The following is an 18,444-nucleotide window of genomic DNA, read 5'->3' as shown; positions in this document are numbered from 1 at the left end:
AACCGACGTCTTCTTGCATACCGTGCCAGACGCTATACCAACTAAGCATTTGCTTACAGTTTAAAGCTATTTTGCGCCTTACTAATTGATTGCTTACTGTACACACCCACGGGATGTAAAGTGAGTAACAAAAAGGTGCGACCATGTTTTCTCTGATGACCGTATCTACACAATAATGACTCATGACCTCGTGCAGACGACTGTCGTGTTAAGGCGGGGTATTTCATGCGAGCCTAGATTTTAGGATCGCGTTCCGCAATCCGCGCGTTATTACTTATTAATATGAATAAAACAAATACAGGCGTACAAAATTTGACACAGATCCAATGTCGACAAGCGCGTGATGGCGATTTTTAATTTTTTTTATAATATCAAGTGACGGGACAAACAAGTCGCCTGATGGTAAGCCAAGCACCTGTCCACAACTGTTGCAGTGCCAATGAGAGCTTTAAATCGCAAAGATCTGCACTGCCACTGCGCCCGTCACCCTGAGACATAAGTTGACAAGTCCCATGTGCCTGTAATTTCACCAGCACCCTTACCCTTCAAAACCGCGACACAGTAATGCTGAAATTACTGTTTGGAGTACTACCCTGGACGAACTCTTTCACAAGGAGCTCCACTGCTACTAAAATGGGGCAATTTGCTAATTTTGGAATGTAATAAATATAGGGCGCCAGTTGAAAACCAAAATTTAACAGGTTCTCTGTAGTGCTTAAAAAATCCTACATATAAAATTATGTGCAACGTTAGATATTTTATTCGTTTTGGACTTCCATTTTCAGGTTTTTGTATGATCGGGTGAAGAATATGCTTTCGTATAAGAAATTATCATACCTTTTAGACAATATCCTTAGGTATATATTATATTTTTTATAAGGCTGTTATATAATAGTGAATACCTAAACCATTTCGCACTGTTAATACAATAATGTATTAACTCAACAAGTGTATTTTGTCAGAAACGATGAAAAACGAGTTACTCACTTCCCGTGATAATATACTTAAAAATCAAATAGAAAAACTGACTAAAAAAAATATTTTTGGATATGGACTAATTTGGCTAGAACTAGATCACATAAAGTGTGACTCATTAGGAGTTACGTAGATATTTTTTAATTATTTCTCACAATATTCTAACGGCCGTTTTATTGACGTGAACAGAATCAAATTTTATTTTTAGTAATGATATAATATTGAATTTTTTGAAAGTGGGTGAAATTCTATAAACGGATTCATCCAATAATATTGCCACCCTTAGAAGTTGAACACTTTCTTCAAATTTGAATAGAATTACCACTTTCTAACAAAGAAACAATAATCGAAATCGGTTTACAAATGTTAGGGCAATCGTGTTGTAACATACACACACAAATAAATACAGACAAATTGAGAACCTGCTCCTTTTTTGAAGATAGTCGAAAAAGGAAAATTACAACAATTTTTTTTTATTAAATATAAAACATTAATAAACCTCTTACATTTAATACTAAGTCTATACAATTGTAGAGTCTATACAAATTTATAGAATACTTTTGTAGTGTCATAGAATATTTTGCCACGTATCGCGGCCGATCACGGATCTCCTATAGTGGAATGTTTAACCCTACTTGCTGTAATAGCTCTCACCTATACTTATTTATTTATTTATTTATTTATTTATTTATTGCATATCACACATGAAGCTTACAGGTAGTACTTACAATATAGGGCAGTTAATATGTGACGCCCTGCAAGGGCACAGCAACTGTGGAAGACAGTCTCACATTGACATTATTAATACAGCAATTTAATTAATTTATATACAATTAAACAACAAACAATTTATACGTTATGAGTTATAAATAAAATATTAGAACTAAATAATCATTTTATCAAATCGTCAAACGATAAACATCTTTCTAATTGTACTAAATAACATATGTCAATTAAACATTATAGGTAATTAGAATCTTTAATTAATTATTTTAAATGTAAAGTCATTGTAGCAAATCGTCGAAAAATTCTTTTAAATTATAATAGCATTTACGAATAAGGAATATTTTTAATACTATACTATACTATCTAATCCAAATCAATATCTTATTCTACGTTTTATTTAGTTGAATAATTTTGAAACGTATTTTCTAAGACGTAGAGTTTTGTGTCCGTAATGTTTCTAAGTGGCACCTATTATAAGCGACTCGGATTTGATTCCCAGTAGCAGCAGAAATAAATACGGCACTAATCTATAATAGCATAATTTTTTTATTGAATTGATATTCAATTATATTATTTATATTTATTAATACGAAGATCGAATGTAATCGTTTACATTAGGTGAACGATTTTTTTTTTATAATATCAAGGGACGGGACGAACAAGTCGTGCGCCTGAAGGTATAAGCCTTAAAACTGTCCAACTGTTATGGATAGGCGTGTCGCTTACCACCAGGCGCACGACTTATTCGCCTCGTCACTTGATGTTCTAAAAAAATTGAAATAATGCTATTACAATTATTAATACGAAGATCGAACACTCAGTTCTTTGATCCTGTAGATTCGAACCGACGTCTTCTAGCATACCGTGCCAGACGCTATACCAACTAAGCACGGAACGAACCAGCGGACCTCACGAATTTTTCTATGTGCTTGCGTCGTATCTTTGGATTTGGATTTTCAACGATTTTTTAGCTGTAGCGCCATCTAAAAGCTCTACTCTCACTAAAAATTTATATTGAAAGTTTTCAAGTGCCAGCCCTGCTTACTGCATCAAGTATAAATTATGATTAATCGCACCTAAGAGTCTGCATTCAAACGATGCATTTACCAAATCGATTCAACTACGTCGATCATATCGATAAGCTTAATCGATTCTCGCTTCTGTTTACCATCAATCTTCATTATAATTTTATTAATGAGTGCCAGTTTTAATCTTATAATGTTTATAAGGAGGTTTGATTACTTATACCCATTAATATTGCATAAAAGTCCATTAACCTTGCGATTATAAATTTAGTGCACCTTTGTAAATAGAAAATAAGTTATGCCTTCAATATGTGAGAAATTAAGAAAATAAAGTTAAAAGCTGCTGGTTCGTTCCGTGGCTTAGTTGGCAGAGTGTCTAGCACTGATTACTTAAAGAAGTTGGTTCGAGTCCAGCCGCATCGAAGGAATTTGTCTTAATGTTGGATCTTTGATCTAGTGGAGTAATTTCACAAAAAAAAATTAATATCATGTCAGTAAAACAGCGTGATGACCTACAGATTTGAGTTTCGACCGTCTTTTCGTTGACAGACTTCGAGAGCAGTTTTGTAATAGTATGCAATAATAATGTACACACTCATAGCCTCGCACTAGGAAAATCTTGTAACGCAGGTGCCATGGACACACATAGATAGACAACCACAAATTGCACCTAAACTCACGAGAGAAATAAGAATGGGCCATACAAATATTTCTCCCGGCCCGGGAATCGAACCCGGGACCTCTGTGTGACAGTCCAGCATGGTAGCCGTTTGGCCACGCCACGGAAGCAGTTAAAGTTCCGTAAGTCATCTAAGTGGGAAAAGGGCCGTATCTAAGGATTTCGTGCTGCGAGAGGAGGCTCCCAGAATCGTGAAGTCCCAGACATGTGATTTACATATGAAAAGTTTAGCCTCTAAAAAAACAGAATTATAAAAAAGAACAGAATATAAGAATATGATAAATATAAAATGAAATTTTGTTTAATAATGGAATGAACGAATGATATAATTTTATTGACGTAATAAACGATTCAGCTAAAGTCAATTTTCGAACGTTCGGTTATGGACGAATCAAAAAAAAAATATTAGTAACTTCCGTAACCTAATTCCATACATAAAATTTTATTTAAAAATTAATGATTTCTTTAATATTTTAAATCACTAAAAATATAGTTAATTCTTGTTTCGGAATGTAATGCATGTAAAAATCAGTACTACCTAAGTAAATGTATTAATAATTTATTGTTTAGGTTCAATATAATTATACATTAACGTTAAATATAAGGTATACTTTTAATTGCTGTAGCGATATGAAAATTGTGGATATGTGCTAAAAAGAAATATGTTAACAATGTACTTGTCAATTTACGTTTAAGACGAATTTGTTCAGAGCTTGGAATTCAGAAAATAGTATAATGTTTTAGTCAAACCTTACATTGTTAGCAAGTATGTTCTTCGTATTTAATGTTTCATCATTTGACACTTAGTACCAGAGTGTGAAATGACAAGAGACGATCCAATGACGTCATATCTAAAAATGGCTGCCAAGTTACGTACAGCTTCTATTTTTTTAATAAAAAAAAATAATGCGCATATTACCTCCATCTCACCTGACGGAGGTCGACCATTGAGCTTGTAGGAAACAAGTCTGCAGGCAGGGAATCCCACTCTATACCTATTTCTGCCGCCAAGCAGAAATATCAGCATTACTGTGTTCGGGTTTTGACGGTAAGAGTGCTGGTGAAATTACAGGCATTTTGGACTTCCCAATTTATGTCTCAGGGTGACGGGTGCAGTGGCAGAGCCTCTCCGGTCTTTGCGATTTAAAGCTCTGAGTGGCACTGCAACTGTTATGGACAGGCGTGTAGCTTACCTTTAGTGTTCTTCCCTTGTTCGTCCCGTCACTTAATATTGAACAAAAAAACCATTTGCCATTTAAATGTGGAAGCGTAACGCGTGCACATTGCTGGAATATCCACAACATAGAGGTGGAACCCCAGCCTACGTCTAATCCCCCGACGATGGAAAGGAGAAGGCGAAATTCAATCGTGCAATTACATCGTATTTTCTCCTTGATGTATCCTGGTTACCTATCAGAAGTCCGAAATGACATTTTCCAGAAATAACGTTGGCTCGAACTTTCATAACCTCGAAAGTAATTTTGAGAGGAAAACGTTTTTTTCTTTTAAACCTAAACAAAGTCGCCTATATACACGTACGTCGTATTTTAGAACAGTGAGTACCGCTTGTATTTCTGGGTCCTACGTGTATTGTGAGTACCGCTTGTGTTTCGGCATCCTTCACTTATTGAGTACCGCTTGCACTTCGGCATCCTTCACATATAAAAAGTAGGTACCACTTATACTTCGGCATCCTTCACTTTTATATTTTAGATAGTGCGTACCGCTTGTATTTCGGCCTCCTACACGTATTGTAGGTACTGCTTATATTTCGGCATCCTTTACTATATTTGTCGAGTATATAACCAGAAATAGAGACGAAATAAGGGCCATATATTCCTGGTAAAACATTAGCGATACAGCTCTTATAAATATCAACTCTCGTTTGCACTGAAATATAGATAGGCCAACTACCGACCTGTGTGTACGTCTCTGTATATTCTGTATTTATTGTAATAAAGATAAAGCCGTGCTGTTCCATTCGGTGGTGTGGGAAAAACAGCAAAACATCTAATTACAAAACAAACGGAATCACATTTCATCGGTAATTAAATATTAAATATGTAGTTTTGCAATTTTCGTCCATTATAGCAAGGCTCAAGTGAACTGGTCGATTGAAGTGAAACAGTTGACGACACCGACATCCTTCACAAAGTGAAGGATGCCGAAGTATAAGTGGTACCTACTTTTTATATTTTAGAATAGTGCGTACCGCTTGTATTTCGGCCTCCTACACGTATTGTAGGTACTGCTTATATTTCGGCATCCTTTACTATATATGTCAGCTCCATCCATGATTATTTGAATGCATTTCACCAGGTGATTTAACTTAACCTAACCTAATCGTGTATTTGCGATAAACATCCAACATATCCAGAAAGAACAACGGTTTCGTTATAATTCGGTTTTCGGGGTAATGAAAATTCGAACAAACGTTATTTCGGAAAAAATTAATTCGAGTTTGTGATAGGTTACCATATATCATATAGAATACCGATAAGAAGACAATTTTGCGGCGGTGTCGTGTTTGACCGTAGTACCTTAATTACCGTAATGCTTGGGTAAGTGCCCATTAATGCTTGGCGGCAGAAATAGGTAAGATGGCAGTTCCCTGGACAAACTCTGTTTTATGGAGCTTTACAACTTCGTAAAACATATTATATACGAAGTACAAACAAAATATATACATAGAATATGCTTGTAATACATAAGTATTTATAAACGAATGGATTCCATTGATAAAATATGACGCACATACCAATAGCCCCGCACTAGAGAAACCCTGTATCGCGGGTGTTATCGACACACACAAACATTACGACAAATTACGCTCAATCTCGCGAGAGAAATAATTACATCTTTCTTTCGGCAAGGGAATCGAACCTGGGACTTCTGCGTGACAGTAAAGCGTGGTAACCGTTCGGCCACAGAGGCAGTTCATTATTAATCTCTTTGTTTGGCATTTCCTAGCTTCAGATCATGTAATTGATAAAAGAACCAATTGTCTCGTAAGGGTATTGAACTGGTAAACCCGTCACGTGTTCTAGAGACAACGATGTCCCAAATGATGTAAGTACTAATCAAGTATATAACCAGAAATAGAGACGAAATGTCATTTAATTTGTTTGAAAACTATTCTGCCGTATCATTACTGTGACAACTGCGCTCCGTTTGGCTAGCCTGAGTTCAAAACAATCGACGGGTGTCGTCAATGAGTGTCGTCAACTGTTTAACTTCAATCGACCAGTTCACTTGAGCCTTGCTATAATGGACGAAAATTGCAAAACTACATATTTAATATTTAATTACCGATGAAATGTGATTCCGTTTGTTTTGTAATTAGATGTTTTGCTGTTTTTCCCACACCACCGAATGGAACAGCACGGCTTTATCTTTATTACAATAAATACAGAATATACAGAGACGTACACACAGGTCAGTAGTTGGCCTATCTATATTTCAGTGCAAACGAGAGTTGATATTTATAAGAGCTGTATCGCTAATGTTTTACCAGGAATATATGGCCCTTATTTCGTCTCTATTTCTGGTTATATACTCGATGGTACTAATATAGCGTCTTAGATACACACGGTGTCTCTAACGAGCAGCTGTGTTTTCATCAACCATTTTGATTCCGTCGCGTAAACAAGTCTGCAGTCTGCGAGCCTGTCATGGATAAACCTACATATTCAATGAAGTTTGACAAACCCCAGGTCCTTGCAAAAGAAGTCCGTTATCTACCCAGGATGCTGCGAGAGGCCATTGAAATTAAAAAACATCCTAATTTCAACAGGGAAGATGGTTTCTCCGTACCACCGGTTTGGGATCCAGTATTTCCTCTAATGAAAAATCCCAAACAGACATAAGACTGCAGTACTAATTAATATGTTTTAGTTTATTCTAATTTCTATTAATAATTAATAATAAATTAAACTTAATAAAAATTCATTTAATAAAATAATTTGTAAAACTTAATGTAGCGTAAATTGGAATGTTTTCTTTGTAAAATTAAAAATAAGGTATTAATTAATAACTATTGCAACTATAGTGAAAAAGTAGGGTGGTTTGCATTAATATTAGACATAACTGTTTGTTTGAAAAAACAAATATACGCGATTTAAATCCGGAAAAATAGTTTCATTTCCTATGTGTAACAATCGCGAAAACCTAAGAACTCGATTCATAAATAAATTTATAAAATTTTTTAAAACGTTATAAAAAATTAAAATATGTTATAAAAATTGACAAAAAATTATAAAACAAAATACCAAAATCATTAGGGACATCGCGTATCTCTAGGACTCGTGACGGATTAAATTTAATTTTGATACACATAAGTTCAGTACACAGATCGCACTGTTAATGCAGTAGTGTATTAACCCAAAAAGTGTATTTTTTCAGAATCGATGAAAAACGAATTACTCACTTTGCGTGAAATATTATTAAAATTTGTGTATAGATTAAAATTTATTACAGAATTCTAAACAAATTCCTACTTTTCGTACAAAAATAATAGGGAAAGACTAATTTCATATTTTTAAGTAAGGACTGTTTTGTCCAGAATTACCTCACAAAAGGTTTGTCTCATTTTGATTTAAATAGACATCTGTCATTTGTTTTTCACGATATTTTAAGACGGTTATATTGACGTATAGCTATTCAGTTTTTACGTTCGGGAATAGTATAGGTAATCTTGAATTTCACATATTTTCAGTTACAACACTATTGTAATAGCAGTGGATACATTCAATATACATAATGCATATGTATGTAAATATAATATTAAAATGTATAAATCAAATTTTCTTTTTCTTTTCGAATTTCTACCTAAATAGTTTGCACCGAAAAGCCGCCACAACTGGGGAATGATTGTAAGCGAGTTACTAATCGATTTTATTAACATACTCTTCTGATAAAAAAGCTGAAAATAGAACCAAATTACCGTAAACAAAAACAATAATTCGAACAAAACCGTTAATCTTTTTAGGAGTTACAATGATTTATAGTACTCTCCGTTTACGTCATTATCGTTTGTAGAACCTGGAAACTTGATACTGAGCGTCGAACCATACGATACATCTTAGAATTTGAAACAATAAAAATGTAATTTGATATTTTGATGTGAAGCGAATAACGGGACAAAATAATGGTGACGTATGGTTTTACATCCAGTTAGGTTTTCGCGATGATTACACAAACGAACTTTATCTACACACATGTCATAAACCCTCGATGATGGGTTAAAAACCGCAAATCACGACCAGCATAAAGTTATACTATTTGTTAGAACAAATGGCTTAATGATAACAACACATTCGATTTTATTATCACATTCAAATTTCGAACATCTCTGAAAAACAAAACAATTTGATTCGACCTCTATTTTAATATCAGTCGAGATGAATCAGAATCAGAATCAGAATCAGAATCGTTTATTGTTTGAACTGGTAAAGAAGATGTTACATGTAATTTGAGTACAACAGTTCATACCCCTGTCGGGTGTACAATGTTATATTTATATATGATATGGTTACAATTAGTCAATAAAATAAAAAATAAAATTCAAATTAAAGTACAATTATTCAAATGTCAACAACTTAAACACTATAGGGTAAAATAATTCTATATATTACATAATTATGTTAGTCATAACGTACAATGTTTATTATATTTTATTTAATTACAAATGTATTTATTTATTCATAGACATGTTGACAATAGCGACCGAGTATTTATGATGGTTTTGTGGAATTAAAAGTAATAATAGTCAATTTTAAAGTTTGTTTTTAAAGTTTGTAAAGTTTGTAGTTTGTTTTAAAGTTTGAAATATAGATTAGAAATATCAATAGCAAACAATTTTGACAAATTTCACAAGTTACTTGATATCGAACGATATGATAATTGGGGCCGACTCTAGTTTGTCTACCAATTAAATAAAAACTACGGTTGTGTGACATGCGTGAGAAAAGTTTTTATTTACCGCCATTTCGCCAGTCGTATCATGCGGTTCCTGAACACATCACAGAGAGCTTATAATATGTTATGAATAGGAAAAAAGTTTACACAGCGGTTGCACGTCCTCCCATTTTAGCTATGCATCGTTAGGGTAAGTGCCGATCAGTCGAACAAGATCTAATTTTAACTGTTTTTAAAAAAGAATTTTGTGCTCTAAAATCTCTGAGATTTCATATAATTTTAATCAATTATTTACATTTAAAATAATTGTAACTTTTTCACTGAAAAAAACCTACCTCAAAAGTTTTTTATCAACTTCTGTCGATTATCATGGGATCTCATCAGACCGTGACAATGGGACTGTTACGGACTTCTTTGTACATTTTATGCTTTTTTCCTGGTTCTCATGGTGACGGTGAGTTGTTGGTGACAACCCTTTCAAACAAAAAAATATTTTCAAAATCGGCTCGCAATTGATAGAGAAATCGGTGAGTACACTGACATGCCAATAAAATTTGACGATTTTCCTCGATTTCGTTGGGATCCCTTCATCAGATTCTGACTTGGTGATAATGGGAACATTACGAAAGTGTACCCTTTCAACCAAAAAAGAATTTTCAAAATCGGTCCACAATTGACGGAAAAATCGGAAATATGCATAAAACATACATACAGCCGAACGTATAACCTCTTCCTTTTTTGGAAAGTCGGTTAAAACAGCATCAAATACGTTGAAAACAAATTGAAACAATGTGTGAATTACGCTAATAATGTTATTTTCCCAATAGATTAGCTCATGTTTCACATATACATTGTTTTGAGGTTATCGTTCTGAAGGTTGATCGTAAATTACTCTGCCACCTTGGCGCCTGGTGTCTGTTTACAGCGGCAGTTTGAATATCAATTTGAGAGAGAGACCGTTGAACTATGTGCTAAGTAACGTCATGATTCTATATTTTTCTGTTGGTTTAGATAAAATTTCGATACGTAAAAGGGCAACACCGGTGTTTGTTTCCGGCGAAATGTAATCTCAAAATTGTTTCTGTTCCTCATGCAGAGCTTATAGGGATCTAAATCATATCTTCTTCTCCTGTCCCCTCAACTGACCACAATACTTTTATATCCGAACTCCTGGCAATCAGTGCCCCACTCCCCGCGTCCATAACAAGTTTATTGTATTTATGTAATAAAATATTTATAATGTACTGTAGTGCTAGCACAACAGGGCACGACAAGCGCGAATGCGACATAAAGCGCGACAAACTATTATTCCCGCACAGAGATCTCGCACTTTATGTCGCTCTCGCGGAAGTCGCGCCCTGTTGTGCTAGCCCTACCGGCCTTATTTATCGAAAACAATATAATATAATAGCTACCCACATACCCAACCTTTTTTTTTTTTTTATTTAACATATCCTTTTTCATACAAACTCCATACCTCAACTGCCTCCGTGGCCGAACGGTTACCATGCCGGACTGCCACGCAGAGGTCCCAGGTTCGATTCCCGGGCGGGAGAAATATTTGTATGGCCTACATTTATTTCTTTCGTGAGTTTGGGTGAATTTGTGATTGTTTATGTGTGTGTCCATGGCACCCGCGACACAGGGTTTCCCTAGTGCGGGGCTATGTTGAATGTGTGCGTTATTATTATTATTATCAGTAATTCTGTTTCCCAACCATGTCATTGGCTAAATGCGAAAGCAAAGCTATTAATATTTAAAACAATGAAAACATCTTTAATTAATTTAGGGAAAATCGTAGCTTTATTTATAATCACAATTATTATTCGCTAGTCACACTCATTTAAAAGCTAATATAAAACACTTCAAAACGGGCCCGATTAGCCCTACTCATCGAGTATATAACCAGAAATAGAGACGAAATGAGCGCCATCCATCCCTGGCAACTCATCAGGTAAATGGGCTTATATCACTTTAAATATCAACTCCCAATTGCGTTGAAATCACAAATTAGAAAACTTAAATAGTACAGCGCCAACAACTGACCTGTGTGTACGTCTCCGTATATTCCAAAAATATTCTGTATTCATTGTAATAAAGATAATATCTCTTACAATGGGGGCTGTTCCATTCGGTGGTGTGAGAGAAACAGCAAAACATCTAATTACAAAAGAAACGGAATCACATTTCATTGGTAATTAAACATTAAATATGTAATTTTTAAATTTCCGTCCATTATAGCAAAGCCCAAGTTAAACTGATCGATTTGAAGTGAAACAATTGACGACACCCGTCAATTATTTCGAATTTGGGCTGGTCAATCGGAGCGCAGTTGTCACCATAATGATTTTACAGAATAATTTTCAAACAAATTAAATGACATTTCGTTTCTATTTCTGGTTATATACTCGATGGCTCCACTCTTACATATCAGTTGGAATTAAAACTGCCGGATAATAACACGATTTCGGTGTTGCCCTTTTACGTATCGAAATTATATCTAAACCAACAGAAAAATATAGAATCAAGACAGTAATATGTCAGAAACGAACTAAAATATCACATGGTAAAAAGCGAGAAAACTAAAATCCGTTACCCATCGCAACGAGAAACTAGTAATAGTTACTAGCAGTACTGCCCACCTTACCTATTTCTGCCTTCAAGCAGTAATGTGAGTAAAAAAAGTTCATTCGAATCGGCTGAATTCGAAACAGAGCCTTCACCATATTGTGGCTGACGCTGTTCCAACTAAGCAACGGAACAAACGAAATTGAATTTACGAATTTGTCTATGTACTTTGTTGCAGATCTTTGGTTTTTAACGACTTTATTGCCGTAGCGCCATCTGTGACAAATCTATGAAAGTTTTTCATTGGTAATACTTATTTTGGAAAAGAGTCAAACCAACGTCTCTATATCTAATTGCGCATACGCAAGCGATAATACAAAGGCAATCGTTATCGCTGTAGGTCATTGCACTATTACATAGATTAAAATGCAGAGTGTGTACTTAGTTTTAATCTGAATATTCTTATTACGAGTTCGTAAGTCCTCGGATAGGTAACCGAAATATATGCGCCTGTTTTTAAACCATGTGTTAAAAATGAATCAAATGGACCACTGAGAGTAAAAGTGCTTTCAAATTGAACAATTGTAGAAGTGCTGCAGAGGCGCGACTGTGGCGCGGCAACCACGTGCTTCAGTAATAACAAACCCACGCACTCATTCATAGCTCCGCACTAGAGAAATTCTGTATCGCGGATGCTATGGACACACACATAGACAACCACAAATCATTAAAGATGTGTGAGATTTTAAGATATTATTTGGCTATTAATATGAACAATTTTTAATACGGGAAACATTTCAGAAATCGCGAAAAAAGTCAGCTATTTTATTTATTTATAATAACGAATAGCGCATATACTCATACCTCTATGTGGCAGTCGTGGCGGCATGGTAACTGCCCGGACACGGAAGCAGTTAAGTTAATTTAGGTTTAATAGGAATAAACATTTAATACGGAGCAGCTGATTTTTGTTTCACGATTTTAGAGATCTTTATAAATTATTGTTCGTGTTATTGTAGAATCATCTCCCAAAATGCTTCGCTCAAACTTTTCGTTGTCATAATATTATTTGTAATAATATTATTAATATTATGTCTATTGTAGTTTTCTATCACCTGAGAACTCAAGTGTTAGTTCCCCCATACAGAAACTATAGTGTCGTTTCCACTCGAAAAATTACTAAATTTTCTTTAACTATAATCAACTGGAAACAGAGGGGTTAAAGTCGATATTGGGTGTGTAGTTACGAAATTGAAAATAAGGGGGTTTTCTTACTGACAACTCACAAATGTTGAGAGTTTTCGAATTTCGATGCACATTGCACCAATGCCTCTGAGAGTTTTATTCTACATAGTCAGAATTCGGGCTATTTTATTAAAGTTATTCTATGGCAATACGTTTTACGGCTACCATAATAGCTGCCAGTGTTCTAATCGTAGATAACACAGTAGAGTAAAACCAGACGATAACTTTAATTGAAAGTTGAATGTTACTGATTGAAGTTTTGATTAATTACTTTATAAGGCTTGATTTTTAACTAATTTGAAAGAATTTTAGATTTTAGGGTCACCTTCGTATGTACGTACCGCATAGTAGCAGCAGAGCTTCTTGTGAGAGTTCGTCCAGGGTGGAACAGCTACCTTATCTATTTCTGCCGCCAAGCAGTAATTTCATTATTACTGTGTTCCGGTTTTGAAGGATAAGAAAGCGGGTGAAATTAGAGGCACACGAGACTTGTCAACTTGTGTCTCAGGTTAACGGGCGCTGTGGCAGTGTAAGAGTAAGGGACTAACCGACACACTCAGACCAGAATTAATTTACAAAAGTTCATTCCCCAAATTGGTCCAACCGGGAATCAAACCCAAATACCTAACTGTAATATTATTTAACCAGCGCATTCATAAAACTGACAAATCACACTATTAGTTTTTTTACTGTCAAATAAAACGACGTGTGCCTGGCACATGGGACTTGTCAACTTGTGTCTCAGGGTGATGGGTGCAGTAGCAGTGTCCCTTAAATCTTTGTGATTTAAAGCGCTGAGTGGCACTGCAACTGTTATGGATAGTGTAGCTTACCAACAGGCGCACGACTTGTTCGTTTCATCATTAGATATTATTAAAAAAGTACGTAGACGCATGCGACCTCTTTCATCGTCATCCCACTTTTTTATCATTTTTAGCGCGGACCCGACGTCCATATAATTGTAAGTCAATGGTTATACCATTCAAAATCATGCAATCTAACTGCTTGTAAAGCATAATATTAATTTACAAATATCATGCTTTTGTAGCAGTAGAACTCCTTGTGAAAAATTCGTCCAGGGTAGTACTGCCGCCTTATCCATTTCTGCCGCCAAGCAGTAATGTCAGAATTATTGTGTTCCGCGCACGGATTTATATATTTCGTAAACTGGATCGCGCATTTCGATATACCAATATTACAAATTTTCACCTTATTGGGTTATGTCAAGGTTCATTTTAAGTAAAAGTAAAAAACCGAGACACGTGAGATAGCTCGAAGTAGTGGTCTGTCCTGGTCTAACAAGTTGCCAACGCTAAATAAAATCATCTTAGCTAGTGTCTAGTTAAAGGTAATATGCAATAATACAAAATATATCAACAATGAAACTTCTATTATGAATAGTAAATATACTAATTTGTATTATGAAATAATATTAGTAGTTTTGGTCATCTATAAGCGGCCTCATTTTCTGTAAAAATTAAAAAGTTAAAAACGATATGGCTGGCTGAAACTTGAATAAACACCCTATTAGAAAGAGATGCATTACTACTTTAAAGCCTCACACTCGGCTCGTTTTATTAATTTAGTGCGCGGTCCAGTTTAATATGCAAGTCCGTGGTTCAGCGTAACTAAAGCAAATGTGTTATAAATACTGGAAACAATGACGTTCCCTCAAGCACCCAGACCCGACACAATATAGAAAATCCAGTTTTCTACATTGACCCAACCGGGGATCGAAACCGTGACCTCAGAGATGGCGATACCGTGTAAGCCGGTGTGCCACTCGACTATGGAGATCGTTAAACTAAATTTAAGTTGAAATAGTTCTTTTTTATGCTCATAGCCCCGCAACCATGTATTACGGGTGCCATGGACACGCTCATAGACAACAACAAATTACACCCAAACTCACGAGAAAAATAAATATAGGCTATACAAATTTTTAATGTACCAAAGAAGATTCCAATTTACGTTTATAATATTTTATTAAGAATATGATTTTTTGCTAAATTTCTTTATTCCTTTGTTCCAGATTACCCCTGATCTTAGCGCTACAAGTTACCCTGGTGACAGCATATTACGCAGACGATCTGCCACCTGGCCCTTACTGCGGAAAGGCACCGCCTTATGGAGGTTGCTGTAATGGTCGCCTTGACAGATGTTCGCATCATATACTTGGTAAGATATACTCATGACGTGGTTAGTATAGTGCGTAATCCTATAGGTATATTATGATAATGAAGCAAACTAAGGTAATTGCTGCTAGTGTAAAAAAAATGGTAATTCCATACAAAAGTAGCAGAATGGTTTGTACGTGAGGCGCACTATAAGTTTCCGGAATGAATAAGAAAAAAATACTGTAAATGGTCAGAAATGTATTTATTGTCTCTCAAAATATTTTCCGTTAGCGTTAATGCACTTTTTCATACGAATGAACGAATTTTGAAAACATTTATGCCATTCCTCCGTGACAATCTCTGAAACATATTTCAGACTCTTCGACAGCCTATTCAGGTGATGAAAATCGTTGACCGCGTAACTGGTTCTTCATTTTTGAAAATAAATAAAAATCACAAGGTGAGAGGCAAGAACTGGCATTTTCGTAGTGCAAGATGACACGGCGTTTACGGTTGTTTTTACGGAATTTGTCAATAACTTCCGGCAAACAAATGGTCGTGTACAGATCACTATTCATGGTACAACGATTTTTCAAAGCAACAGTAGCTACGTGTCCAGTTTTATTAAAAAAAGAAGCAAATATCCGCTTAGAGGCACTTTGCACGCGCGCCACTTTGGTTGGTTTCGGCTCATCTCGAAAGATCCATGTGCTCGAACGCTGCTTTGTTTTGGGATCGTAACTATATCCATGTTTCGTCACCTGTTACTATGTCCAAATTTGACGCCCCTTCGTTGAATCTGGTAAGCATGGCATTGCACCAAGTGACCCGATCCGTTTTTTGAGCCTCAGTCGAATTGTGTGGGATCCACCGAGAGCACAGCTTGTTCACCCCCAAATGTTTGTGTAGTATTGATTGTATTTGACTCATGCCTATGCCCAAAGATGCCCGAATCTCAAGGTATGGTAACATACCATGAGATTCGGGAATGTGAATGCCTGTCTGTTTTGATCATACGGCGCACAGCATCGATGTTTTTGTTGTTCACAGCAGTGGACCGGCGACCATCACGAAATTCGTCACTAAGATTCACACGACCACGTTTGAATTCTGCAAACCAGCTATAAATAGTCTTCTTGCATGGTGCTTCATCGCCAAAAGCAGTTTGAAGCCGAACAAAGCTCCGCTGAGCTGTTAAATTACACTTAAAGTCGTAGAAAATCATACTACGAAAATTTTCACGAGTTAAATCCATGGTAATGTAGACAACCATTTTGAAATGTTGTAATTACTTTTTAAATATTGTTTATAGAAGTGGCCATTTCCGGAAACTTATAGTGCGCCCTATGCATGAGCGTCCTTATGCGTCCGTGGAGCTTGCACATATACAAGCCGCGCTATTACCATTGTAAAATAAAACAAGTAGGGTAACTCCATACAAAATATGAAACAGCGCGTCTTGTATGTGTGCGCAATCACAAATGTGTGTGTCCAATGAAGGGCGCTAATTTCGTTACAAAAATTCGATTCTATTCCGTTCCGCGGCATTGTAAATTGATCCTTATTGTTATTATCGTTTTAGTCACTTTTGATCTGATCTTTGAAATTCTCGAAAAGCATACCCACCAACGACTGCATCATACTTACTATCAAGTGATTTATGTATGTGTGTGGTGGTTGGTGGTGGTTATTTTTCGTCCTAAATTCAAGGCCCGGCTTGTCGTTAAAACTGGTGATGCAACAGACATTTAATATCTGTTTCCGCTTCTGTTTTATGCAACTTTTTACAACGTTGTCGACGGATTTGCAACTATTTCTTTGAGATCTTTATAGTATTTACGCTTCCGCTACTGATTCCGTTTAGATATACTTTTGACATCTGTTTTTGTAAAAACTGTTTGTGTACACTGTCTGTTTTTGTACACTCTAGCCAAATTCGATGTAGAATGAATGTCAACAAACAAAAACATAATTATGATATGAGGGTTTTCACCTCAGACTGTTTTACAATTTCCACATTTTTGCAACATTTTCCGCCGAAATTCTACTAAGCTATTGATAATACTATTGTTGAAGTCACGTTTGTGACGAATTTTGTTCAATAGAACTTTCAATTCCCTAGCAAGTGATTTGGAACCATCGTAAAATGCGAGTAATTAACTATTTATAAAACTGTGTCATCCCTAGTGATTTATTGATATCAATGGAGAGATTGCAAACATTCGAGTTCGAGTATTAATTCAACAAGTGCAGAATCGGAAATTGACGCAGGACGAGATATGTTGTAAATTAATATAAAAACAATTTTACAATTTTGTTTCTTTTTATCTACCATTATCTAACTATCTGGCAATAAGCATTAATAGGTTTTCTATAATATCAAGTGACGGAACGAACAAGTCATGCCTGTCCATAACAGGTGTTGTGCCACTCAGAGCTTTAAATCGCAAAGATCTGAGGGGCACTGCCACTGCGCCCGTCACCCTGAGACACAATTTGACAATTCCCATGTGCCTGTAATTTCACCAGCACCCTTACCTTTCAAAACCGGAATACAGTAATGCCGACATTACTGTTTGGCGGCAGAAACTTAATTACTTTATTCATAAATCACACGTATCAATAGGTACTGGGTAGCGTTCGGTAAATTACGCTATATCTTCTTGTCCAAAATACTACAGTGTCTCAAGACAAAAGTCGTCGACCAATGTGTGTTACCAGTGATGACTTACGGTAGTGAGGCGTGATCGCTCACAATGGGCCTCATAAGAAAGCTCAAGGTCACTTAAAGGGCAATGGAAAGGGCTGTGCTCGGAGTTTCGTTGCGAGATCGAATGAGGATGTCCACAAGGGAACCAGAGTAACCGAAAGACGCTGCGTGAGCAGACCGTCCACAAGGTGGACTGATGATCTGGTGAAGGCTGCGCCAATCCGCTGGATGCAAGCGGCGCAGGACAGGTCGTTGTGGCATTCTTTAGGGAGGCCTATATTTAGCAGTGGGCGTGTTTTGGCTGAAATGACTAAAGAGCAATACAAATTTATTACCCAATCATATGCAAAAAATAGCCAAAAACAGTTTATTCACCTCCAATCTGAAGGCACTTCTAATAAAAAAAACATACTGTTCTGTCTCAGAGCTCATGCAAGATAACGAGTTATAACAAAAGATCTCATTGTATTTAACCTACGCACA

At 35.9% G+C, this 18,444-nt stretch overlaps 1 protein-coding gene across 1 annotated transcript in view; it reads left to right on the top strand.

Annotated features, from left to right (window-relative positions):
* Positions 1–18,444, top strand: part of LOC113228998 (uncharacterized peptidase C1-like protein F26E4.3) — a 131,292-nt gene that overhangs the window by 39,020 nt on the left and 73,828 nt on the right. The window contains exon 2 of the mRNA XM_026462466.1: positions 15,167–15,312. Coding sequence (XP_026318251.1) covers positions 15,167–15,312 — 146 coding nt within the window. The remainder of the gene's footprint in view (positions 1–15,166; positions 15,313–18,444) is intronic.

Source organism: Hyposmocoma kahamanoa, unplaced genomic scaffold (assembly GCF_003589595.1).
Source record: "Hyposmocoma kahamanoa isolate Upper Pololo Valley unplaced genomic scaffold, ASM358959v1 270, whole genome shotgun sequence".
Lineage (NCBI taxonomy): Eukaryota > Metazoa > Arthropoda > Insecta > Lepidoptera > Cosmopterigidae > Hyposmocoma > Hyposmocoma kahamanoa.
Note: the sequence above shows the minus strand (reverse complement) of the source record. Positions and strands in the feature narration are given on the sequence as shown.